Consider the following 26,676-nt stretch of genomic DNA (forward strand, 5'->3'; position numbering starts at 1 on the left):
CACCAAGCACTTCTGCTCCTACAAAGCAGGGTAACCAGACCGAAATATATTTCACAGAATTTTTTTCAACAAGCTCTGAGTCAGTACCCAAATCACCAAGCACTCTGAGAGTGTTAAGAGAGGACAGAATCTCCAGAAATATTTAGATGCTAAAAATGAAAATGCCTTCATTGAACGTGTGTGAACTCTGAATTTTTCCATGTGTTTATAATTTGTCCAAGCTTGGAGGATATCTCTTACACCAAAGCCATACCCTTTTGAAATTTCAGTTCCTTTGGAGCGAAGGAACTGATGAAAGTGAAGAACACTGGAAAATTTTTGCTGGGGCAATGCAATCTTTCCCTCTAACCTCATCTCGGAAATGAATGAAGTGTTTGAATGAATTTTCTTCTTCAAATAATTCAATCAGCGTGAAGCACACACTTATCATGAAAAATAAAATAATTAAAAAAAAAAAAAAAAAAAAAAAAAAACAACCAAGAGAGTAAAACTTGGCAAAGATCTAAGGATCTGAAAATAGAGGCTTACAATGGGAAATATTGGGCAACTGTTAAAGTAGCAGTTACCAACATTGCCTCTAATATTTGCAGTATGCAAATGATCAGAGCCTTGAGTATGCCATTCCCAGAAAGATATTCTCAGTTCTTGTCACTGGGTTATTTCGGGGCAGCCAAGGGCTCCCTACATATGTCTGTGTCATGGGCACCCTGCTCTCTCGCAAGCTGCCTTCCCCTTCCAAGACCATTGGGTGAGAGAAATGAGCCAGGGCTCTCCACTCGCCCCAGGGCAGCAGCCAGGATGGGGTGGAAATGCTGATGTCCCTGTTGCTCACCTGGGCAGTCCTCGGGGTTGGGGAGGGCTCCTCACATCTGTGCTCACCCAAATTCTCTTCCTAAGGAGGGTGTTGTGGAGGATGGCACAGGGAATCCTCATTCTCCTTTCTGCCATCCCCTTTCAAAGTGCTACTTCATGCAATTGTTTCAGGAGTCCCGTTTGGTGTTGTGGAAGCTGTGTGGCCCACCAGGTGCTACAAGGTGGGTGCTGGGTCTGCACCAGGCCCCCCTTGCCACCAAGTGCCGGGTGCCTGGTGCAGCTGTGCCCCTCCAGGTGTTGTCTGTGGTCCAGGTGGGCCTCAGCATCATTCCGTGCTCTTGAAGAGCCAGATATTTGGCATCAACTGCACACAGCATGAGCCAAGGTAGAGGCAGAAACAAAGCCTGATGGAGGGAATCTCAGAAGAATATTTTTGTTGATCTTGGAAGGGGAAGCTGAGAGCCCTCAGGAACAAGCCCTAGCCCAAAATAAAGCCATGGTCCTGTTGCTGGTCTTGGTCTTTAGCACTTGGCATGGTGTGTCTTTTCTTTCATTTTATGGGAATCTGATATATTTCACCACTGGATAGAGAAAAAAGTCATCACTGAGAATGTCATGATTAATTTTTTTCCTCTTGAAGAACTATGAAATTATTCTGAAATGTATGACACGTGTATAATAACAGCCTAGTGCTCTGTTTTTAAAAAACGTGCTAGAGGCGTTGTGCAGTTTCCCAGAGGCTTAATGAGGGAGCCATACTGTGTTGGAAATTTTTCAACAATAAAAATTGACCTATTACATGCTCATGTAAAATGAGGGTTGACAATCACACAAATATGTCCAAAATCAAATACAGGGCATTGTAAAATATCACTTCTTTCCCAGAGAGAAACTGGTCACCTGTTCACAGTAGGGTTTTGCATTATATCCTATTCAGTACAGAATAAGATGCTTCCCCACAGGGAAACAAAATGGCAGTGAAGTACTAGCCCAGTGCCCTTCTATGAATGCTTTTCACTGACTGTTTTGCCAAGTCTTCAAAAATAACGCATAGGCATATTTTTTCAACATATGTTTTGCCTTTTTGTTGCTATAAAAGCACAAAGGGAAGAAAAGGTTCTGTGTTATTCACCACTTCATCATCAAAAGAAGAAGAACTCATTATTTGCTTGTTTGATTTTCTCCTTCCCTCTATAATACTTCTTTTATTTTCTAAAAGTCTAGGCCCTTTTGCTGTTCTTTTAAGACATATCTTAGAAGTGGCCACTTCTTAAAAATTGAGTATATGGCTCTGAACCTGCAGTCTGCATTCAGGGGAAATGTCTATTGTAAAACACAGAGATTTGGAGTCTTGGGAGCAGAAAATTTGGATGCAGTATATTGAGTATACTATCAAATAATCAAAGAAAGGAAGTTAATTAAATACTAAGTGTTGAAGAATAAATTAAATATGGTATATATTGCCCCTCAGAGCAAATTAAGCCACTGTCAATGTTTGCATGTTCTTTAGATATTTCTTAGTAAGTTTTAGCCAATGTAGCCTGAATGACACATTAAATGACTGTTTGGATTTAAAAAATAAAAATTAATGTTACATCGCTGCATGTACCTCACCAGTAAATGTACTTGGAGTTACCTCACAGCACTGTTCAGTTCCTTGGCCAGTCATGACGTTCCAGCAAGATAAAAGAATTTGGGGAGGAGGAACATGAAGTAAAGAGAGGTCAGACTTTATCAGCAATCTTGTTAAGTACTGATCTCTGTGTGTTAAGGGATTAAAGTATAAAAGCAGAACCAGGGTGGTAACTCAGTATACCAAACTACAAATTATTGGACTCTTCTTCAGCAGGGAAATGTTTTTGTGTTTTTGTTTTGATCTCCTTTCAGGTTCTTTGCCCTTGTTAATTTATGCAGTTAAAATATATATATATATATATATCCTATTTAGTAGGACATAGATTTGCAATGTAGTTTGTAGTTTTGTCCACATTTAAATAAATATAGGTAAAGATTTGCAACAAATAACATTGAAAAGGATGAAAAAGTTCAGGGGAGAAAGAGAATAAAATTTACCTAATTGTAAAGCTAACTACTTTTTTTTTAGAGGTATATGGTATTTTTCAGAGGTATATGGATAGGATATTATGAAGCAAGGAAGGTTGCGTGCTGCTGAAGAGAAGTCAGAGAAGTCATTCTGGCTATAAAGGATATTGCATTTATATAATGGGAAAAACCTATCACTGAATAATTTAGGTCCTTCCAAGACAGAACCACTGAAGCTGTTAACGTGTGTAGAGGGATACAATCTGAAGGATGCCAAAATAAAAATGTGAGAATTAGTGTTTATAAGAAGTAAATAGGTATTGTGAACAGTCAGTTTTAACAAAGAATACCTAGATTCTATTGCTACTTGTAGAAGTTATTTGGATGATTACTTTACTGTTAATATCTAAGAATCTCTTAAAAATATATTAATGAGTTATTTAAATTTATGTAATCTGTAATGACAGATTACATATCTCATATAACTTAAGTGTACAATACTATAATACATATGATAACTGTAACATAGCACTCTAAATCCCAAAAGAACAATAGCACTCTAAATCCCAAAAGAACAATATCAAAACAATCCTGGTTATTTCATTGCTTTTACTATATTCTAATGTATTGACAATTACTTACAAGCCATATATTCCAGTGCTATGTTTTATTAATTCATGCATTTAGTTTCTATGGTATAGCTTAGTTTTGTACCGCTAACAAAGGAAGCTTCCCAAGTAGAGATAGCCACCACCGCTATTCACATGTTCATTTCAGATCCTGTTGTAGTACTCAGTTTCTGTCTGGTGCCTGCTGTAGATGATTGCTGGTACATGACTTATGATTCATTTAGGAATAGAAGCTGACTCAAACACCAATAAACACAAGTTGTTTACTTGTAAAACAGTCAATTTTCTTTAAGTAAACCCTGAGGAAGTTGCAAAAGTGCATACTGAAACTTGGCACTCACAGCTTGAATGCTGAGCAAGTTGTTTGGGAAAATTACATGGGAAAGCCAATTTAAAGTCGCTGAAGTGTTATAAGTATTGGGGAATTAGCCAAATTTGTTGTACAGAAGGTGTAGCTGGGATCTAGTTCAATGGCAAGTCTGTTCACAGAATGTGTGTAGGGTTTTAAATACTGCTTGTAAATAATTACACATTTTATTTCTCTCATTTCAGTGACTATTTCAACAAGTACCTTCTTTGATGGCTTACTGGTGACTGGCCTATACACCTCTACCAGTGTTCAGGCTTCCCAGAGTGTTGGTGGTTCCAGTGCTTTTGGATTTGGTAAGTCTGGTGTAATTCATGTTCTGCAACCCAGGCTAATTAATACTCGGTCCAGTGCTTGGTGAGAGAACATCAATAACAACATGGTTATTTACACTATGAGTTAGACTCAGTAATCAACAACACATGAAAGTCAGTGGGAGTCAATGAGATAAGGCAGTGGCAGTTTTTAGGCAGCTTGCATTCCTTCCTCCACTTTCTCTGTCTTTGGTCAGCCCTGTATACTGATTTTTGGTATACCGAATTATACGAATTTTAAAAGAAGAAAAACCTCAGCAGCTGATCTGGGCAGAGCAGCCTTTTATAAATTGGGTGACTTTTGGTATAAACTGAAACATTTAACTCCAAACATTTAATTCTTCTTGGACTAAAAAGCTGATTCCTTTGAACTTAATGTCAACCTACTTTTTCAATCCACTTAACAATAGTATCTTCCTTAAAACTGGAATACTGGCCAATGTATTTTATATAACCAATTATTTTCCATGTGGGAAAAAACAGAGTTGTAGTACAAGCAGTAGGAAAGGTTTTTGTGAAACTTTTATATGCTTCAGGTTCTGCCGTTGCATTCAGTGGCAGAAGCGAAGCCAACTGCATTAAGGACAAGCACTTTTGAAAACTACCTTCCACATTTCTGCAAGTAATTTACCACTATATGTTCATCAGGTTGTTATAAGGCAGTATTTTTTATATTTTTACAAATAATCTTCCAAAAACCAAAATATTATCTCTATGATACCATGGTGATACCTGGTGGTGATCATGTTTTCTTTTAATTAACTCTGTCATAATGCATATGAAACTTTCTTGGGCCTGCGAGCGTCATACAGCAGTGGTATACTTGGTCATAAATGAAATAGTGTAATGTAAGTGAGCTCATGTTATAAATAACACATTATTTAAAAATGTGAGTTGAGGAATACCTTGAGAATAGCTCTACTCCTGTGAATAGCACCAGTGATTAACCTCAAACTGAGTAAGATAAAATGAACAAAAAGATGCTTTTTTTCTGGAAGAAGCAATGCTGTTCTTTCTCATTGCCCACCACTCTGAGTGAGATCTGTCAGGGTAAAAGAGGAGGAAAACACTTAATGGTGGGAAATTTCTGGGGGACCAAACAGCTGGGAAGCCTATCTTTCCAGAAAATAGGTCTTTAGTTCATGTCACTGGGGAGATCTTCACTTTGTGCTGAAAACTCACCAGGCAAGACATGTGTGCCATGTTTAATCACACTTAAATAATTTAAGAATTGAATGCAAGTAAAATATTTTAAGAACCTAAATAACTTTGTGCATTTACCAGAGTAGGCCTGCATTTTTTCCCGAATTTGTATCTCTATTTGTGGAGAGGGGCTGTTACAGGGTTTCTCACTTTGACAGACCTTATGCTACCTTGAGATGAGTGACAGGAAAAAAGACATAGCCTGTTTCAGTTTGCTGAAGGTCACTGTATAGCTCTGGAGGTGTTGCTTTGACCATTCCATTGCTGGTAAGATAACCAACAAATAAACCAGTTCCACATGTTCCAAAAGAAAATACAAGACTATGGGCTGGGTAAGTCTGAAAGACAAAGTGGTGTGCAAGCAGTCAGGCATGGGACTGATGGCTCCCACCATGGAAAATTACACAAACTTCTTTCTCCACTCTTCAGTAAGAGCTGGACTCTTCCATAAAGCATTTAACATGTGACTGATCTGCACTTAAAACTATTTGGTACTTTAAAAGTTAACAGTAATTTTAAATTTACAGTCTGCTGTTGAAAGAAAGAGTAGTCTCTACAGTATGTAATGTATAATTTAATATCTTAGCAGGTAGAAATGGAATTGTTTCATTTTCTGAAGAAAACTTAAAGCACTTTTTCAAGAAAGCCTGGATCCATCTGTTGTGTCATCATTTCTAATTAGCAAAGAAGCTGCTCCTCCTTTCCAGCAAGTGATTGGGATGTTCACAGTAGATTCAGCTTGCTGGAATTAATCTTTTTTTAAATGTTGAGAACTGTGTAAGGTTTAGAGACAAATCAAAGATTTGTGTGGTTTTAGCATAGAGTGGGTGGGTAGACAAAGATGGTTCTTTAAAAAAACAAGCATAACAATATTCTGAAATTCGGTTGATAGTAGTTACTTACAGAGCAGGGAAGAATATTTTTCCTCCCTTGTAATATTACCACTGAAATACTCTTGTCTGCATTACACAGGAGGTCATGCTAGATTATCATAATCTTCTAGTCTGCCCCAACTCTATGAATTCTTCCCAACATACACAAACCTGTCTTTTGTGCCATAAGTTACTATATTGTGGCTACAATTGTCTTTTAATTACCTAATTTAGGAAATCACTTGATAGACACACAATCACTGTCAGTTACCGCAGTTAGTTAACCATGTCAAGAACTTTGAAGAAAACAGATAAAATGATAGTACTAGCAGGTTTAATTACAAGGGTTATGAATTCTTTCTTTTTAGTATATATTGTGCAGCCAAAGAAATAGTTCATGTTTTTTGTTTGTTTGTTTGTTTGTTTTCCTGTGGGATTATACCAACATGAAACTTGCTGAAATATTTATTTGGAAAACTTTTTAACAACTCCTGGAGGGAGATATGAGTCAGCTTTTGGGAATAAAATTAATAGTCATCTTATTTATTCATCTTTTGTCCCAGGCTGAACCATTGTCTGGATTCAGCTAAAGTAAAACTAAATCTGTAAATCTGAAATTAGAACAGGGATAAAGCATAAATGTATAGTGGAAACCTCATCAAACAAATTGTGATGGTCCCTAGAAAAGAAATTGTCCCCAAATCTAACTTTTAGACAGTGTTGTTTTCTTTGTAAGATCCCTTTGAAGCAACAGATATCCTGAATTGCATCTCTCCAGTATTGTTTCCACTCTCATGTCTGAACCTGTGGGATGTGTATCTGAGACTCCTTTCCACTTCCTTCAGTATTGCCCTTAAAGCTTCATTCTTGCTTGTCGTCTCCCTCTTTTTCAAGCCATATCATTAACACCCCGTCTCTCTCTCTCGGCACACTTTGGACTCATGAAGGATCTCTCCATCCCTGTGTGTCCTTGCTTTTCTCTTGCTTTTGACTCTGAGAGCCCTTGCTGCTGTTTGTTTCTTTTCTACATCTTGTGGCATTTGCTAGTTGCACTCTGGGGTTTATCAGCCCACTAGGGCTACTCTCCCACATGGCCAGGATGTCCATATGGTCATTTGGGGGCTCTCACTGCTAGACTTCTTCCAAAAATATAATAAAAGAGCGGCATTGATTAGTACCACAAAACACATTTGGAACCTTCAAATGCAGTGATGGGGTTTGAATGGAACGATGGCTTCCAAATGAAATTGAGGTTCAGTGGTGCTGGGGAGTGGTAGGGGGACTGATACATAGTCATAAGTATGAGAAAGCAGTTCAGCTCCTCCACAACTATATGGACTTGAAAGCAAGAAATGCAATATCATTTATGCAATTAAAGGAGAAGATTAGAGCATAATCCCTTAGCAGCGATAAGGAGCACTGTGTGCTGAGAACCTGAGTCTGTCCTCATTACAGAAAATATAAGCCACAGTTACACTAAAAAAAATTATCTAATTTTCTGTAAAATCATAGTTAATCATTACACTAATGTTTATATTTTAATGAGCACAGAATAAACAAGCAATTTTATGATAATGCTCACATATACTTTAGCCTTTTAACCTAAATTTAAAAGGCCCTTTAGAAAGTATATAGGTTCTGTTATTTATGGTAGAGACAGTGGATCCAAAGCTCTCCCTGCACTGGGAAGTGTCACTACCAGCCTAATCGACTAAAAAAAAAATTGGGGTATGTTTTCTGTGTAGGTTTATACAACTTGTAAGTTACTATCTTTTAAAACAGATGTCTCCTTTCTACAGTGAGGTTATAAACTCCTGGTGAATTTTAGATCTTGTGAGCTACTATTTTAGGTCTCTGTGAGCTACTTTGTAAGAGACTATGAGAGTGATGTTATCTGGAAACGTTTTAGTGCCTGAACAGGGGAATTGCATATTCTAGAAAACAAAACAAACAAACAAACAAAATAGTCATCAAACAAAATAGGTCATCTTTTAAAAGAGTATATGAAAGATCATCCTTTCAAAGATCATTGTGAAGTTTTCCCGTTTTGCAGTTCTTTGTTTGTATATTATGAAAGTTGTCGCCATTCCTGTAAGTAATACATTGAGTCTCTGAGATTTAAAAAATAAAATAAAATAAAATAAAATAAAATAAAATAAAATAAAATAAAATAAAATAAAATAAAATAAAATAAAATAAAATAAATAGTTACAAATATTACTTAAAGTATGGTGAGTAATAAATTTCCTAGAAAAATGCCTGGAAAGAGCAATCATCAGAAATAATTTCTTGGCATTACATTCTGTCTTATGCTCTTTTAAATTACTCTATTCCCTTTTGACAGAATTAAGACAGTCTTCGCATAATCCCCTGCTCAATGTTTTGATTACATGCATATTTTCATTCCAGACTAAAACCAAAACCCCTTTAAATTTATGGCTGAAGGATCTTTGTGATCAGGTTTGCAGGTCACTTGTAGTCTTAGGGCAGGGTTACTGCAGGTGGGAGTCATTGATGGTGCTTCTGATCTCATCCCTGGAGGAAGAAGGGCAAAGAAGGTGCCCAAGTAGTAGACGGGCACCAGAGTGCCATCTCCAAGAAGGTACAGTGGGATGTGCTCTGGTTGTGCAGGTGGTACCTTGGTCCAGACTGAGCACTGGAGACGTCAGAGGAGCCCACGTGCTCCCCCTGCTCCTGCACTGGGCATGTGGTTTGAAGCCTCCAGAGGCTCAGTTTTGGCATCATTTCGTGCTTAAACACTGTTGGTTCTGGGGCAATGTTTTGCTTGCAGATTGTGACAGATAAAAGAAAATATCCCCCGCTGACATTTTAAGATGGAAAAAGGCCAACTGTTGGATTTTTATTGTTAGGTGAGCCTACAAAGCTGCTCCCTCCCGCTCAGTCTTTGCCTCTCCATGCTTGCTCACAGCCTTAAAAAGTAAGGAATAATCAGCAAATGCCAGCTCTTGAGAAAAAGTTTTCAGCTATGTATATACGACTGCTCTTGAAGTGCAGTTCTATAACTTACTGAAATTGCTGTGGATCCCTGGTTTACTTTGTGACAAGCCAAATGGGCTCCAGGACCCTCCCTTCACACCAGAGATATTTGCCAGAAACCAAACAGATGGTAAACTAGGAAGAAATGACCCTCGGCATTCTCATTAGAACAGTTGGGGAAATTTTAATAGGCCCCCATTTGCCTTGTGCTGTATCTAATACCCTTTGAACTGCCACTTTTTTTTTTTTTCTAGTTTGTTACAAGTCAACTACTGCCATGTATATTTTAATAGGGATTATCAAATACAATTTGCCCAGAAGTTGTACCAATCCTCCGCTGCTAATTAGCAAAGTTTAAATAATCACTGAGTTCTGGAATAATTGGAAAGAAACACTGTTTTTCCTGCCAATGCATAATTACCAATTAACAGGAAGATAAAATATCTGTATAGCAGTCATATCTTGGAGAATTTGTTAACAGTCAATTAAATAGTGAGTTGGTGCCAAACTGACATTGGTCAAGAAAGTTTACATTTGAGTTTAATTTTAAGATACTCCCCTCTGCCAAATACATGTAACAAAGCTATAGCAACCACAAAACTTTCAAAGTTTGTCTGTCAAGATGTTTGTTTAATTACCACTTAAATGTATTTATGGCCAAAAGTTGACCATTTCTACAAAAAAAAAAAAAAAAAGACTATCGTATGTGTCTTAGACAAAGGGCTTAAGCTTTATTCATTCAAGTGGCAAAGATATTAACTGTTGCTGACCCAACAGGGAACTGTGTCCACCTGCTGAGAAGGAAGATTCCCCACACTTACATGGCTGAGGCAGACAGTGACCCGAGGGTGGAGGAACAAGAAATGCTGAAAATACTTAAATTGGCCTCGTTTGGGTGTAGTGCAATCCAGCCGCATCACCTTGAACACCTTCACCCATTTCTTCAAGTGCTCTTGTACTTGTCAGCTTTAACCCAACTGCCTGCTGGGGCAGAAACAGCTTATCAGCCCTGGGTCTTGGACATCAAAATCCAATTTTGCCTAATCTGCTGAAAAGCCCTGAGTTACACTGCAATTTAACATACATAAAAGTGAATGATGGCATCTGCTCCATGATTTATTTCAAACATCTTTGGTGAATTATAATGATGACAGTACAATAATTCAAGCTTTTAACCTTACAAATATACCTATAGAGCCTATTAGTAATGGTGTTGTCAAGGTGGCCAAGGTTGAAAAGTAGAATGAGCCTACGTAAATGTGGGGCATGTGTAATATTTTTTGTATTTGTTAGTTTTGAATAGCGGGTGCAGATGGCAGTTCAACACTACAAGCAACAATTAATGTTTTACAGATGGAAGGATAGGTGGTCACTGTGGTGGAAACAGAGGAAAATTTTACAGTGTGGTAGTGCTTGTAAAAGGGCCCCTGTAGTTTTCAAACAAGAAAATCCCTTTAGAAGCAGTTCTACATAGCCAAAAGTAAAGTGCTAATTGATGTGTTGAGGCCCATTCTGGTCTAATTTAGCAAGAATGTTTATTCTGTAGTGATGGTTTTTCAGGTCTTATATACATGTGGTTTTCTTCCCTGGGATGGCTAGAAAATGGTAAGGGAAAACCTTACAGCATCATAGAATTTTAATGTGATTTTATTATTATTATTATTATTGAATTTCAATTTTTAATATAAGGCATGTAGTAAAAAACTGATGTAAAACTTTGTGAAGTTATCATTTTTTTTGGCTGGTTCATATCCCTGAGAGGAATCTGATCCCAATAAGGTATGGATTTCATAAAAAATATATTAAGAGATTAAAATATTCATTGTGACAGGTTGGTGATTTTTAATCTGTACTAATAGCTATTGAAAGCAGTAAGTAATATTTTTCAAAATGTGCAAATTATAGGTCTTTTTAGTAATGTGGAGTAATTTATATATGTGTACACATGTACACATTTTTACGTATGTATTTCTTTCTCATTCTCCTTATTTCACTCAATTTTCAAATACCACCTTCAATTGCTGCATTTTGAATGCCATTAACCAGCACATTCCAAATCTTTATTTTTATGTAAAAACAAAAGGAAACGTACAGTGACACTTGTGGTTTTATCTCCATTTACCAATCGGAAAATAAAACAAATGATTAAGATCAAGCAGTATCCTGTAAGTTTGGCATCCACCTTAAGAGAGCTGTGATCTGGCTTTTAGAGACACCCAGTACTGTACAGCAATTTGTATGTTGAGAAGTTCCAGTTCATTCCACGTGTCAGATCCTATATGTCAGACTTGGCACCTGGAAAATGAGATAGACTTGAGTAGTAACCATGTGGGAAAATCTGGTGCAAGTGACAAATTTGTAGAGTTTCTAGGTGTGGGACAAAGGTAAAGCACAGCAGCGCTACACAGATCCAACCATTTAAATCCCACCTAAAACCCAGTGAGGTTCCCTTTAGGCCTCTGAATCTTAGAGATTGAATCAGCTTGTCTGCTCTCATGAGTGGTCCCAGAAACTCTTAAGTCTCTTGGACTAGTTCGTAAGCCTGTAATTGCTCGGTTGTGGAGATTTTCTGATCTTCCCCCTAAGCACTGCCATGGCTGAGATAGGCAAGGACCCCCACCACAGCTACTAGAACCCGATACATCAGATTCTCCTACACTGCACTCAGTTCAGAAAACAAACAAACAAACAAACAAACAAACCCAAGACAGATGGAAGAAGGAAATGTGTGGCAACCAGACACATGGAGTTGGTCTGGTCATTTTCTTGCGTATTAGCTTGTAATTAACACACACATAAAGTCTGAGACTTTGACCAGCCCACTTTTCCATGCCAGGAGGCAAAAAGGAAGTAGCCAGAAAGGAAGCAATGGTGATGTAGCTTTTGGGGTAATTCTCCACAGTGACCTGTCTTTGGGAGGAAGTGTGTGGATTTGCTCAGTTTTTTGTTCTTATTGAATCTTACCTCAAAATCCATCTTCTCTGTGCTTATAAGAAAATCATTCCTGTTTGGCATTGATTAAGGAAATGTCTATTTGTGACCCAATTGTCTTTTGTTGTTATTTTATTTTGTTAACTCTAATATTTGCCTTATTTGTTCACCAGTTAGAGAATGATTTCTAAAGCAAGGACTTTCTTCTTTATTATTCTGTACAATACAGAACTGGCACAATACAACCCAATCTTTAACTGTACATGACTGTTATTATAATACAGATAATAGTGCATAAAAGTCAAGGAAAAACAAATTAAGCCTTCATTGACTGTGACAACAATAACAAAATACTTTCCCTTATAAAAGATGTTGTCATCATGTTTTGAGAGGTACATTCAGCTGGATTGACAGGCTGAAGTTGCATGGCAATTCTTAGCAACAGAGGAATATCTTTGATAAACAAGAGGAAAAAAAGCTATCATCTAGAAATCTAGGGTCATCTAAAAACTGCATTCTGTATGGGTATGTCTCAGAATATATTAAGCAAATATTCCTGTGGCTGCAAGAACTTCACACTGCTAACATGCCTGCCGGCATAATTTCTTGTCTTGTGCCCGTTTCTGTGATACCTGATTGTCATGTGTTGTGTTGCTACAATCAGTCAGAGTCCCCTCTCCCGAACTCTCCTGTCGTGCCAGGCCTATTATTTTCCCTGCATTTTGTGTTTATCGGGAAGCGATCACATATTCAAGATGAAATTATGGGGCTCTTGGACTTCATCAATTAAGATGCATTGAAGCCTCTTGCAAATGTGAAATGATATTGGGAAACGGTTATTATTGTAATTTTGAAGACAAGTTTGTAAACTAATTTCTGGCATATTATGGCAAACAAATGTTGTGATCAGACTGCTTCCTCCATATCTGCCAATTTGTTATATTTGGAAGTGGAGCTGATTAGACTTATAGGAAAATGGAGCTCAAAAGCCCTATGTTAAGCTCCTGATCATCACCTGTCGTACCAGTTATTTCACTGTTTGCTTGTCTGTTATCAGTGTTATGACTGATAATCGTTTGTATGTTTTCACAGATAGTTCACAATAAAAATCTGTTCCAGATCTCGTAAAAAGTATAATCCAATTTTAAGAATATACCAATGAAAGGGAACTGCTTACTGTAGGAAATGTTTGGTACATCTGCATTTTTATCAGACGCAAATACATTGAATAGAGAAGAGTACTAAGGCCTTGCTGCTGTGCCATGCCCTGGGAGCAGGGTCAGCTCTCTGACCACTTGTTGCACAGAGAAAAGGGCAAAAGCACCCAGAGCTGCTCCCACTCAGCCATAGCTGCAGTGTTGGCAGGTGGAGAGAGGAAAGGGTTGTCGCAGAACCACACAATCACAGAATGGCTGAAGCATGAAGGGCCCTCTGGCATTCTTCCTGTCCAACCCTTGGCCAAGCAGGGACACCCAGATCAGTCTGCCCAGGACCACGTCCAGGCAGCTTCTGAAGGTCTCCAAGGAGGAGACCCCACAGCCTCTCTGGGCAGCCTGTGCCAGTGCTCAGTCACCCACATGGCACAGAAGTACTCCTGCTGTTCAGGCAGCACCTCCCAGGTTGTGTCCATTGCCTCTTGTTCTGGCACTGGGCACCACTGAAAAGAGCCTGGCTCCATCCTCTTCTCCCCTTCCCTTTAGGTATTCATAGACACTGATGAGATCCCCCTGAATCTCCTCTTTTGCAGACTGAACAGCCCCAGCTCCCTCAGCTTCCATCATAGGAGAGGTGCTCCAGTCCCTTCATCATCTTCGTGCTGGACTCTGTCCATGTTCCTCCTGCAATAGGGGGCCCAGAACTGGACCCAGCACTCCATCTGTGTTCTCACCAAGTCTGAGTAGAGAGAAAGCATCACTTCCTAAACCTTTTGGCAATACTTTTCCTAATGCAGCCAAGAATGCCTTGCAGCCTTCTTAGCAGCAAGGGCACATTGCTGCCTCACATTCATCTTGGTGTCCATCAGGCTTACCAGGTCCTGTTCTGCAGAGCTGTTTCCAGCTGGGTGGCTCCAGCATGTTCTGGTGCCTTGGGTTGTTCCTCCCCAGGTACAGGACCCTGCACTTCTTGTTGAACTTGATGAGGTTCCTATCAGACTACCTCTCGAGCTTATTGAGGTCCCTCTGAATGGCAGCACATCTCTCTGGCTTGTCAGAGAGTCCTCCAACTTCTGTGTAATCTGCAAACTTGCAGATGAAATGAAACATTATGCCCTTGAATGGGCACGAAGTCTCACTCACAGCTTGTGCCACACCATAAAAAAAGGTGTTTACTAACACAGTACTGTTACAGTATGTTGTAGAGGTTAGAAAATTTGAGGATAGATTGAGGTGAAAATTATGAAATCTTCACATATGGAAATATTACCTTGCAGGAGTCCAACTCTGTCCTAAAGTGAGTTCAATCCAATAGTCCTTACTACAAAACTGCCAGAAAGAAGAAGTGCAGTCCCTCACATGAGTTTCTTATTCCCTGAGACATGGGTGTTCCTCAGTTCTGCCCAGCTGGATTTTATTACTGAATAAAATCCATCATTACAGTGTGCTCATGCCAATCCAGGTATGTCTTTGCACCTTATTCTATAAAGCTACTGAAAGAAAAGGAGAAAAAAATGTTGTTGTTTGTTGTTTGTTTTTCTTACTAACAAAATCTGTTTATATTTTATTAGTTTATCTAATGACTGAGTTTAATTATATTTTATGAACTGCTACACTCCTGTCATATGAATACTTGTGAAAAGAAAATATGCTTTGTAACTTCAAGATGACTTCAAGATGACTTCATTAAAACCCACAAAGTAGGATTTTTATTTTATTTTTTTACATTTGTCAGATGAATCAATATGCTGTAATCCTGGCCTCATTTCAAACCTTAGGAAAAATAATGTAATTATTAAAATCAAAGGCAGGTTATAACCAAAGCATTTGTCTTCATAAAGCCAAGCTTGAGCTGGTTGAACTCTTGAAGGAAACAAACATTCAGAAGAAATCCAGGTGATAAACAAATATAGTATCAGACATCTGTAAAGGAAAGTAAAGATGTTTTGCAGCTGTGTGAGAATTTTTTTCACTGATAAAATCAAATTAAATAGTTGAATATTGAAAGACCCAACGGTGTTCTGGAAAGATACAGCACTTGTGTAAATACTGAGTTCTACTTTATTTAAATAAAACTATTTAAATAATTACTTGACAATGTTACTTTGGCAGCATTACAGCAAGTAATGAGCATTTTTACATAGCAGATTATTAATAAAGTCAGTATTTTGCTCTTCTAAGATCAAATTTGAGAGTTGTTACATGTCTGTTTGTGGACAAAAAACTGACACAAATATATTATGACATTAGAGTCGTACACCAGTCTCATGTCATCACAGTCACCTTGACGTTCTCTGACATGCTGAAAGGATGATGTAATTATCAGAAGACTGAATCAATAAATACTGACAGCATTATCTGTTAAGATGAAGAATATGAACATTAATAAGGTCTAGATTAAAAAATAAATAAATTTAAAAGCTGTTTTATTCTGCTAGTCTTAATTTTTTAAAAAATTAAGTAAATTCTTCATTTTGATGTGAATAGTGGATTTGTTGAAATATTCCATCTGCTTGCTCACCAAACTCATTATTTTCTCTCTGCAAATGAAACTTTACTATCTTTAAATTCCATGATAAATGTCTTGGATATGACTTTTTCTTGTTAAGTACTTTAATTTATCACTGAGTGTGTAATAAGTAATATCACAGGAACTAGTGACCAGTCAGTAGTCGTAATTCACTCACACAGGCAGCTTTGTCATAACATTTGCTTAAGGAAGGCTAAGATGTAGTGAACTCTTGAAAAAGTCTTCAGTCATAATCTGTCAGAGTTCAACCAAAGTAAACTGGGATGTTCCACAAAGTAAAGCTGCTTTAGCTGCAGTTTTCAATGAGACTATAAAAGTATATACAAGTTTCTAATTGAAGTTTGGCTAAAGAGTTAGCATGAATATGAAATTCAGATTCGCACTGAAGAATTTGCAAATAAGTGTGATAATCTAAAGTACTTTTTGCTTAGTGTGGAATGTTTATTTGTTCTCTGCTCAAAAACTGTAACTGAGCAGTATATGCAGGATTCAAGAACTGTTGCACTTTTTATCTTGAGAAATATTTCTGGGGGACTTAGTTATTGCTATTTTACATTTTTAAACCCAGGAAATTTTAGGATTTTCTTCTGTATTTTATCTATAGATGGAATTCCTCCATTAATTTTAGGTACTTAATTTTTTCTGTGTGGGGAATTTGGGTGACTGGCTGGAAGCTGAGGCATTCACACACAGACGTGCCTTCAAGTGCCCCATTTTCCAAGGACTGACACTGACATGAAACGTACTTCTGAAGGTCCAATTTTCTGACATTAGCTGCTATTCATCCAGAGGAATTTTGAAAGACATCTGTCATATTCAGTTATGAAAAAGGGTTGTGGCAAGCAGCTGAGCTGGTCCCCCTTGGCTTCCTTTCTGCTCTGGGGACAGAAACAGGCACTATGGGGACATTAGTCATCTTACTCTGCAGTTGCCATCTAAGCTAGACAGGTGATTTGTCTCTAAGTCACTGTTTCTTGCCACTGATTTTAGAAGGAACTAAGGTGAGTAGGTCAGCTGTGAATCTCAATACAATAGAAATCCAAAGTTAAGTGACAGGAACCTCCCATATTTTTGTGAGCATCAGAAACCCCTAGAAGTCGTGTCACAGTTGCTTCTTTATTTGATAGAACAATGTAAGAATGTAAAACAGATGAAGCATTGGGAGTGCAAATGCTACAAGGCCAACTATAGACTATTCTAAGATGGTGTCAGACATATTGTTCATTCTTAGACTAGCCATGTGGACAATTCTGTGGAAAAAACAAATCCAAAGGGAGATGTAGCTGTGCTTGGTAGGGCAAGTCCTTGTTGTTCTGGGCAAATGGAGCTGTGTGGCAGTGAGCTGATTAACTACAGAAGCAATAAGGTTGCACTGGATAGTTTCATTCAAGTATGAAGTTGTAATCTCTTCATGTGCTTAAAAAAGTTAGCTAGATTGAGTGAACTCAGCAGGATAGAACAGATTGACTCACAGAGACTGAAGGATTTCATAAGGTCAAATATTTTGTTACAGAGGATTTTGATTTAATAGCATATGAAACATTTTAAATTAAAGAAAAAGAAATTATTGTGCTATTTCCCAGAAAACTAGATTTAAGATCTTAACTGTCGTAAGAAGAGATGTGTAAAATTTGTTGTAAATGGACAACAGTCTGGGGAAAAAAAATGTGTCTACTTTGAATAGATTATGAGAACATTAAAAGTTTAATACAGGTAAGTCAGTGGCAGAGTATCTCTGGCCCATAGCAGAGGACTCCCTTCTAGCAAACTTACTGCAATTAATATCCAAAGCATAAATTTACAAACCAGACAGAAGCAATGGACTGTGGTGGTTGTCCTTAAAGTAAAATGTTTACAAAGTGCTATAACTGGTTAATTTTCCTTGCCATTTTGTATGACTGAGCTTTGTAATATCAACATTTGTCAGTAAAATATGGAGACTGATACTGTGTATTTATGAAAATGTCTTCAGGAATTTTGGTATAGTTCCAACTTAGATTTAGTTGAGTGTAAAGCAATCATTGAAGTACAGAATTTTACATGTAAGAAGGAAATCCAGGATTTTGTCTTTTGAGAGAAACTATTTGCAGAAGAAACTGTTGAGACTTGTATGAATTCCTCTTCTCTTCCTTTCTACCTTTATCTTTAAGAAGGTGGACACTGCCTAATTACAGTCCCAAGCAAAAATGTCACTTTAGAGAGATTTAAAATGCCAGCTGGGCTAGGATGTACATTCACACATCTCAGAGCACTCATCTTCACTGTAGTCTCCATTATACTTAGTGGAAGCCAAGGGATATTCATCCACCCACCCATACCTTAATGGATGGCTCCCTAGTATGTCTTGTGTCACATCTGTCCTCTGCCCAATGTCTTAAACATCTGAGATGGCATTGGACATTACTGTGCGGTAAGTACAGCTGGTAAAGCATAGGGGATTAGAGTGCCCTAAGGCAGAGGGATGTCCCATGCCTTGGGCTCCATGAGCTTGGGTGGCCAGACCTCTACCAGCTGCAGGGAGCTGAGACTCCTGTGCAAGCACGTCTACATTGTCTCGGTCTGGAGCCGAGTCCCCACCCTGGCTTTTCTGCTTCAGAGACTCAGGACATTGTCTGGTTATGGTAACAAACCACTTCACAGTTCAGCCTTGGAAGCAGCTGAAGTGCATCTATGGTTAAAGTATAGCTTTAAAACTACAGGTAGAAACTTTTTTATTTAATAAGTAAATTAATTTATTAAGTGCTATTCTATTTAACATCATCTTGCTGGTACAGGATAAGAAAAAGGAGGAAAGGTTATTGCTAACACAATCTGTTTTTATGCTGGCTGTGGAATTTGTGCTATTGCAAACCCTCTGAAGTGCTTTCTCAAAAGCTGGTGTAGAAGAGTCTCGCCAGGATGAGTGGCTTTTCATGCGTTGTTTTATTGACTCACATTTGATGGTTTCCCATGTGTATTTAAAGGCTGAATTCCAGTCCCTAGTGAATGACTCCAAAAGCATTTTAATTTTGAACTGAATTCATTTGCAATTTCCAATGGAGACATCTGCCGATGAGTTACGAGAGCGCCCAGGTTCTTGAGTCATACCTATTGTAATCTTGCTATGTGCTTTATTTTGAGCCTTTTGTTCCATATATTTTTTTTTTTTTAATGAATGAAATGAAATGAATGAAATGAAATATAAATGGCTTCAAAAAACAATGCCTTTTATTTTAAAAATCCCACCCTTATATCAAAATGAGTTAAAAACTCATTCAACTGTTGTTTACTTTCATGAATTAGTGTCTAGCACAACGTTCTACTTTGTCTTTATTTTCATTGCCTATTTTAAATGACAAAAAAATCCACCTCATTTTACTAATAAAATAAAAAATACAGTATTAGCTCTACTTTATTTGTCAGAAAAACAAAACAAAACAAAACAAAATAAAAACCCACAAAACTAACCACCTTTTAAAAGCAAACAGTTGCAACAGAGAAAAAAGATGAAAGGTATTGATAAAAACTGGATATCATCAAGTGGATGTTTTCAGGGGAAACAATTGTAGGCATGGTTTTACATGTTCTTAGAAGCCATGTGAACAGAAGTGCCTTGTTTAAAATAAATAAATAAATAATGATTTTACACTGTGAAGAAATTGCACTTAAACATTAAATTCTATGCCATTTTACTTGCAGTTTTGTTCTGGTACAGTTTTCAGAGTAAGAAAGGGAGAAACTATCACTTTAATTACAGCAGTCATGACATGCAAGAAAACAAAAACCAATAGAAGCATAGGAAGCTGTACATAGTTTAAAAATTATTCTAATCAAGGGAAAATACCTTAGAGTCTTTATAAATAGATTTTGTAAATGTTGTGCCCTGAGGACAAATAATAATTCTGAAGTGTTTCCGGAAGCCAATGTAATGAAATGACCTATTTAAACAAACAAACAAACAAACAAAAAAAAACAGAACGATTTGGGGAGGAAAAGATACTGCATTTAGATTGCTATTATAGCAAAGCACAGCTTCACCACTTTACATGCAACGAGAAAGGTACATGCAGCAACATTTATTTAATGGAATAAGATAATATTAAGTTGAAATGCTATTAATAAATGATAACTTGTCTTTCTGTGGCTGAGCAGTACTTGCTGTTTCCATGAAGTACAAGGTAAATAGTGAAAAATAATTTGATATCTAGATATTATTTATTTATTTATTTAATTATTGGCAGCCTGATCTAAAAGCTGCATAGCTATATATGGTCTTTGGTATGTGTCCATTTAACTGTGATATTTTCTGTGGAATTTGAGCTTTATTTTGAAAAAAAAAAAAAAAAAATAGAATTTAGAAGATTCTAAAAGTGGATTTTTAACATTAATAGAAACCCTGAAAACTATGCTGGCTCTAAGAAGAGCCAGCATTTTCTTTCCTGGAGAGGTGGTAAGTTGAAAAGATACTAACTTCAGGGCTTGATCAAGATTTAAGTTTGATGCTTGTTTCAGCAGACCCTGCAGCTTGGGAAAGATTGTCCCCTTTTAATACAAGACCCACATGGTGAGTATTTGTGGACAGAGAACTGTCCCCAGATGGGGACCTTGCGGTTTGGTTCTGGTCCCCTGGTGCCACAAGAACCGTAACAATGATGCTGAAGCTTGAATGTCTGTGGATTTAAGCTCTGTCTTAAAGCTGGTTAGTGTTTTTATCTCCCAAATTCCTATTGCAAAAATGTTTCAATGCTTCATTTGCCTAGTGATTAAGAAGGATCTAAATTACAGTAAATTTATTCAAGTCCAGTTTCTACCCTTTGTTCTTATACCACGATAGTCCTTTGGCTTAAACAGCTCCTTTACAACCCTGTTATATATAGCAATAGCAGTCATCCTCTCTCTAAACAAGACAAGCCTTTTCTGTCTTCTTTTATGATATATTTTACATTCTTCTCATCATGCTGGTAGTCCTTCTCCGCAGCTGCTTCAGCCTAAGTTAATCTTTTTTGAACACAAGCGTTCATAATTACACATAATAATTGAAGTGATGTCTTAGCAATGTATTACTAGTGCCATACTAATACTCCCCCCATCCTTACTAGAAATGATTGAGCAGATACATTCTAGGGTAGTGTTTCCCTTTTTTTCACATCAGTACCACATTGAGACTGTGATTGACTAACAAGTATTGAGCTTTCTTCTCTTATTTCCACCTTAGAGCTGAACTTATTTTTGTCACTATCTAAGGTGTGTGATCTTACAATCTCTACAAGAGGCAACTAATTTATTTTTTATTTTTTTTTCTTCCCCCCCCCCCCCCCCCCCCCCCCCCCCAGTGGTCAATCATACTCCCTGGTTAAAAAGTTGCCTAACTTCTCATTTGAATGTGGCTTGTTAGTGCTCCCAGGACATAACTTGTTATACCTTTTAAGCTGTGTCTAAAAGACCTTTATAATTCCCATTTTCTTTATGTAAGGTTACCGATCTACTGACATGAAATCACATCTCAGTTTTGAGAACTAGATTATAACCTATAGAGATGGAACACTAAGATTTTAGTGTAAAGGATCTGTGTCATATCCAAGCAAAAGATTTTATTATTAGCTTCTCTCTGGACTGTAGCAATTTTCAGCTTCCTTCTAAAAATGTGAACCTGAGCAACAGGTATTCTTGTACCCCTTGATTCCTCATTCCTACAGGTTTCTGTGCATTCTGTTTGTTTTGCTTTCTTTTTAAAGTAGACTCACTTTACCAATGAGTCACACTTTGTTTACCATATTCCGTCTGACTAACCTGACTGAGGGTTTGTTCCAATATTTGTATCATTCAAAAAATACTGCCGCTGGTGATTTCAGATCTGCTTCCAGATTACCAACGAAAACGCTGACAAAACAGCAATACTCGTGAAAGTGCTATTGAATGAAGATTTGTAAGTGACAGCTGGTGCAAGTGATTCAAGTGCTTAATGCCATAAGTAAATACTTTTATATTGTATTGGACTATTTTTGAATAAAAGGATATGGTGTTTTTAAGTAAAGTACCTCATGAAAAGCTGGAAGTGATGTTTTGATAAAAAGTGAATAGGTGTTGAGAGTTAAAATCAAAAGTTTCAGGATATTCTTGATGGAAAATATTAAAGCAGATTCTACTATTTCCATGCTCTGCTAATTAACAATGGGGAAGAGTAGTTATTGTAAGAAATTCAAGCAGTTCAATAAGAATTAGCTTGATTAATACATGCAGAAGAATGCCTCTGTTAGTCAAATACTGTTTTCCTCTGAGATCCCATTAAAAATTTGATCAAAGTTTAATTACAACATAGACCAGTTATGTTTATATGACACTGAAAACATCAAGGTCCTTCAAATAATGGGTTTTTATGAAATAAAGAGAATTAGTAATTGTCATGAACCAAACTTAAAGTCTTCAATTTTCATTTTCAGCCAAATGGCTGCACAATATAGAGAAGAATACTAATTTGTTGATGTCATATTGCACTATAATTATTTTTTCTCATTATTTGTGGGACATTTTAGTTCCAGAAAGTCTTTAGTACTTGATAGGTATGTGCAGGACCTCTTGGATTTTGTGAGCACATCTTCACATCTTTCTAAAGACATCAGTGACAGAAAGACCAATGTACACTGAATTTCATGAGCCCTGTTTTTGCTATGGTATTAATTGATTTTTTTGTTATTGTTTTGGGTTTTCTTCTCAAGAAGGAAGGTGAAGATAGTTCATCTCTGCAGTTCTCTAGTGAGGTTTGTAATCTGAGAGCTTCTTAAAGAAGTAGATTGAAGGGATAGGTTTTAGAGCAAATCCATATGGGATTCCATATGGGAATGTCTATGGAAAGTGTGGAAGCAAGTAGAGTGAGAAGAAAGGTATGGTGGGGAGGCTGGGTATTGGAGGTTTGCTGAAGCCAAGAGAAAAAAAAAAAGCAAAATATATTAGAACAGAGGAACTAAGAGATGAGCGTGTACAAATAAAAATGTATCTTCTTTCTTGTGAAAAATTAATCCAGGACCTCAGATGTAGGTTTCTAGGGAGTTCAAACAAATAGCTTGTACTAAATGGAGGTCAGTCTTCAATCCATGGTCAATATGGGAATTCCAGGAATGTGCTGTGATATGTGGCATAACTGCATTTTTAAATTCCATATAACACAATCTATTGGTGGTCCTTCAGAAAAGAGTGAAGAATGGGATGTTCTTTCTTTGAGCAATTATAGGGAAAACCACATAACCACATCATAGCTCAGTAGAGCTCTATGGAGAAAACATAAGCAGGAGTTCTATTATTCCTGGTTAGATTGTTGGAACAGAGAAATGCATTCCTTCAGGAAATCTCAGCTGGACAGAAGATTCAAAAACTCTAATATAAGGTTTGTTATTACATGATTCTTGTATTATTATATGATTTTAAGACATATTTTATGCATTAAAAAAAAAAATGTAATGTTATAACAATAAAAGTTCTAGGAAGGAAGCTATGAACAAAATTCTATCTTCTAGTAGTGATTCAACTCTAACAAGATAAAGATATATGTTGTCCAAGCTTACTCTTTTTTCCTGCAAGAAGACCTACACTGATATGAAGCACAACTGCAAGTACAACTATACTTGTAGAGATGGAGTTCTTGTCCAGATGCTCTGAGACATTTCAAGCTCATCTTTGAGTAGAGCCAAGCAATCCAGTGGTCTCACACTTTTGATGAATAATGTATCATATTAAAATGATCCACTTCACCAAGAAAGATTTGTTCATTTCACGTGGTATTTGTGGGGAATTTTGAAGGTAATCTTCAACTTTCATTTACTAATATATAATTTTTCTTAAAATGTTAGTGAAAAAAGTAGGAATGGTATGTTTGTTTCATCTTTGGGACAAGAAACTTTGATACTTTTTAGTGTATATTCAGGCTTCACTGAATTGTTAGGTTCATTTTGATCCAGATTTCTAAGGAAAGTGCAGTGAGCTGTTTCTGTCTCTGCGGTTTCAGCCAATTTCATTCATAATCTTGATCACGGTTCATTATAAGTTTCCGTCACCAGACATTTGTGGAATCACTACCTGGCAGTGACAAACTATAGCTTTGCTGGTTTCCACAGCCATAGACCAGCCATTGTTACTTCCCCTACATTGTTACTCTGGGATGGTCCTGCAGCCAAATGACATTTACATGTAATAGTGCAGTCCTTCCTTGATACCAGTTACCTTCATGGTTTCAAAGCACCTAGAAAGAACAAAATGAAAAATGCATTACCCACCACTGTTTCTCAGAGATTTATCATAACCTCTCTTCACTTCAGCGTTGTTTTTTTTTTTTTCTTTTTTTCTTTTTCTTTTTTTTTCTATCTTTAATGTTCTTCTCTAGACAATCTTTCAGTAACTCTTCTTTACACTTCAAAAAGGAAATTGAATTTACCAAGGTAGCTATCTGTAATGGTATCATTGTCCTAAAACTGCCCACTCAAGTTACAAGTCTCTGAAAATTTCCATTTGCACAGTGAGTAGAATTAATAATAATAATGAAAAAATAAATATCCTTATGGACATCTGCAGTGAATATAGGGAATGGGAATATGTTTTGGCTCATGAACTGTGTTCCATTACAAGAGTTCTTTTTTTCTTTTTTGATAGTGAGTCAAAAAAAAAAAATAGTGCCTGCTGGCAAGAAAAATAATTCTTTCATTTTCTTGTTAATAGTTATACTGTATGGCTAGCTAAGGGGAATTACTTTTTTTTTTTTTTTTTTTTTTTTTCTGCATATATTAATTTTATGTGTTCTATAATCCCTGTTATCAAGCAGTGCTTGAAATTCTTGTGCAACTGAATGGGACGGGACACAAGTTATAGATAGCCTTCTGTGGAGCCCATCACAGTCAGCTATCTCTCTGTGTTGTTTATAAAATGAGCATAATCATTTCTTGGGGAGGACTGGATCATTAAGCATTTAAAGTTTAGGTCCAAGTGGTCTGGATCATACTAATGCAAGTTATCAGGTGCTAACATCTGAAGTGTTTACTCAGCTTTTGTAAGAGTTTTACAGCTTTATACGTTCTTATCAGTAGCTGACCTAAGTAGGTGAAAGCTAATTTGAAGTTGTCTGTGTGAGCCTAACCATTCACAGGAGTGATTTCATCATAGCCAGACATAAGACAGTAAGATAGCTAGTTCAAGCGGTAGACGTTCCTGGTGTGGATTTAACAGCTGTGGGCTTCACTCATATAATGTGCACTTGGATGTGATAAAATGCTTTATTTCCTTTAATTTACTATTAAAAAAAATCTCTTAAATATATCATTTAAGAAGGAGAAAGGAAAACAGAAGCATTCAAAGCTAGAAGATATTATACATGTATTTTCAGTCTTTCCATTATTATTCTTACCCCATGACTACAAAAATACATTTTGTGTTGTCTGTACCCTTTTCTATGTCATAGAGTACCAGCAGCCCTTGAGCTTTTGATATGTTGCCAGTACAACCTGCAGCTCTAGTTGTGCACTGTTGGTAGTTCAAAATACATGCAAGAAAGATAGTTGGAAAACTAATTCTGAAAATGATTTCGAAATGAAATATGTCAATTCATTGAGATAAACTGCAAAATAAAGACTAGGCAGTGTTATACGCGTAGATTGTATCAAATTCATTACAGACCCAATTAGCAATCACAAATGTTCTGCCATGAAAATGTTACAAAATGAAGTCATTGGGAGATATGAACATCTGTATATTACATTTAAATTTGATATCTGGTGATCTCAAATGAAAGGATGAACAAGTCATTTGCTTTTCTGGCAGAGAAAATTCCTACTCTTGCAGAGTATAGGGTATAAATTACAACATGCCAGTTGCACTGGACTTGCAAGCCTACATGATTAGTTTCCTATGACCAGTGTATATTTACTTGCCAATACAACCATTGGTACTTTCCTATATTTTCTGATTTTTCTGAAATAGCTGATAATAATTAGTAAGGATACTAATTAGTAAGGATACCTGAAAAATGATTTTATTTTCCAAATTGCTTACCAAATTAAAAAATAAAAATAAAAATAGTATTTTGTACTGAGTTGGGATTTTATGGTGTTTTTGTTGTTTTGTTTTTTCCCTTTCATTCAACCTCAAAAGAAGAGTTACCTTTCTGCCAGTTGATGGAAAGGCAGCTACATCACTCTCTGAACTGACCGTCTGGGGGAACATCTCCTTTCTAAACAAGGTCTCAGTGGCTAAAGTGGTCAACAAGGACATGGGCTATTAGGTCAATATTTTTTCTCTGAGGATATTCCAATTTACATGTTTCACTGGTCTGAAAAGTATCCTAACCAAGGGGAAAAGATACAGCATAATTGTAATTGTCAGAATTGCTCTACTTTGAATTAGCAATTAAAAAGTAGTTAGCAAGGGGAATGTCAAGTGCTATAAAATGCCCCTCAAGGTATCTGCTTAGGCACTGATGGGAGAAGAGAGAGAGGCCAGGCCATGAGGCAGCCTGCACAAAGCTCGGAGCATCTCACTGGTGAATATCCCTGTTGGCCACCCCTAGGTACTCTGAGGTGGGTACCCAGACCTCCCCTCCTGGAAGTGCACCTCCTTGAGAAGTGGGACATGGGGGCATTCCTGTCTCCTAGAAGTCTTTGCTCATCAGTAGACACCAAGCAGCTTCCTCAGGAGGCCACCACAGTGCTATCTTCAGCTCACTCCAGAACAGCTCTGTCTCTATTTGCATTCACCCATGTGAAATTAGTTTTAAATATTTCCAAGCTGCACAGTTTATTCAATTTAGTGTTCTTGTACAATTACGTCTTGGCCACTGCACTGAAGGAAAGATGAAATACACTGTT

General features: G+C 37.1%; 1 protein-coding gene across 1 annotated transcript in view; it reads left to right on the forward strand.

Annotated features, from left to right (window-relative positions):
- Window positions 1-26,676, forward strand: part of RELN (reelin) — a 287,703-nt gene that overhangs the window by 41,211 nt on the left and 219,816 nt on the right. Inside the window, exon 2 of the mRNA XM_082777470.1 lies at window positions 4,038-4,148. Coding sequence (XP_082633596.1) covers window positions 4,038-4,148 — 111 coding nt within the window. The remainder of the gene's footprint in view (window positions 1-4,037; window positions 4,149-26,676) is intronic.

The sequence above is a fragment of the Aythya marila genome, assembly GCF_965140915.1.
Source record: "Aythya marila genome assembly, chromosome: 1".
NCBI lineage: Eukaryota > Metazoa > Chordata > Aves > Anseriformes > Anatidae > Aythya > Aythya marila.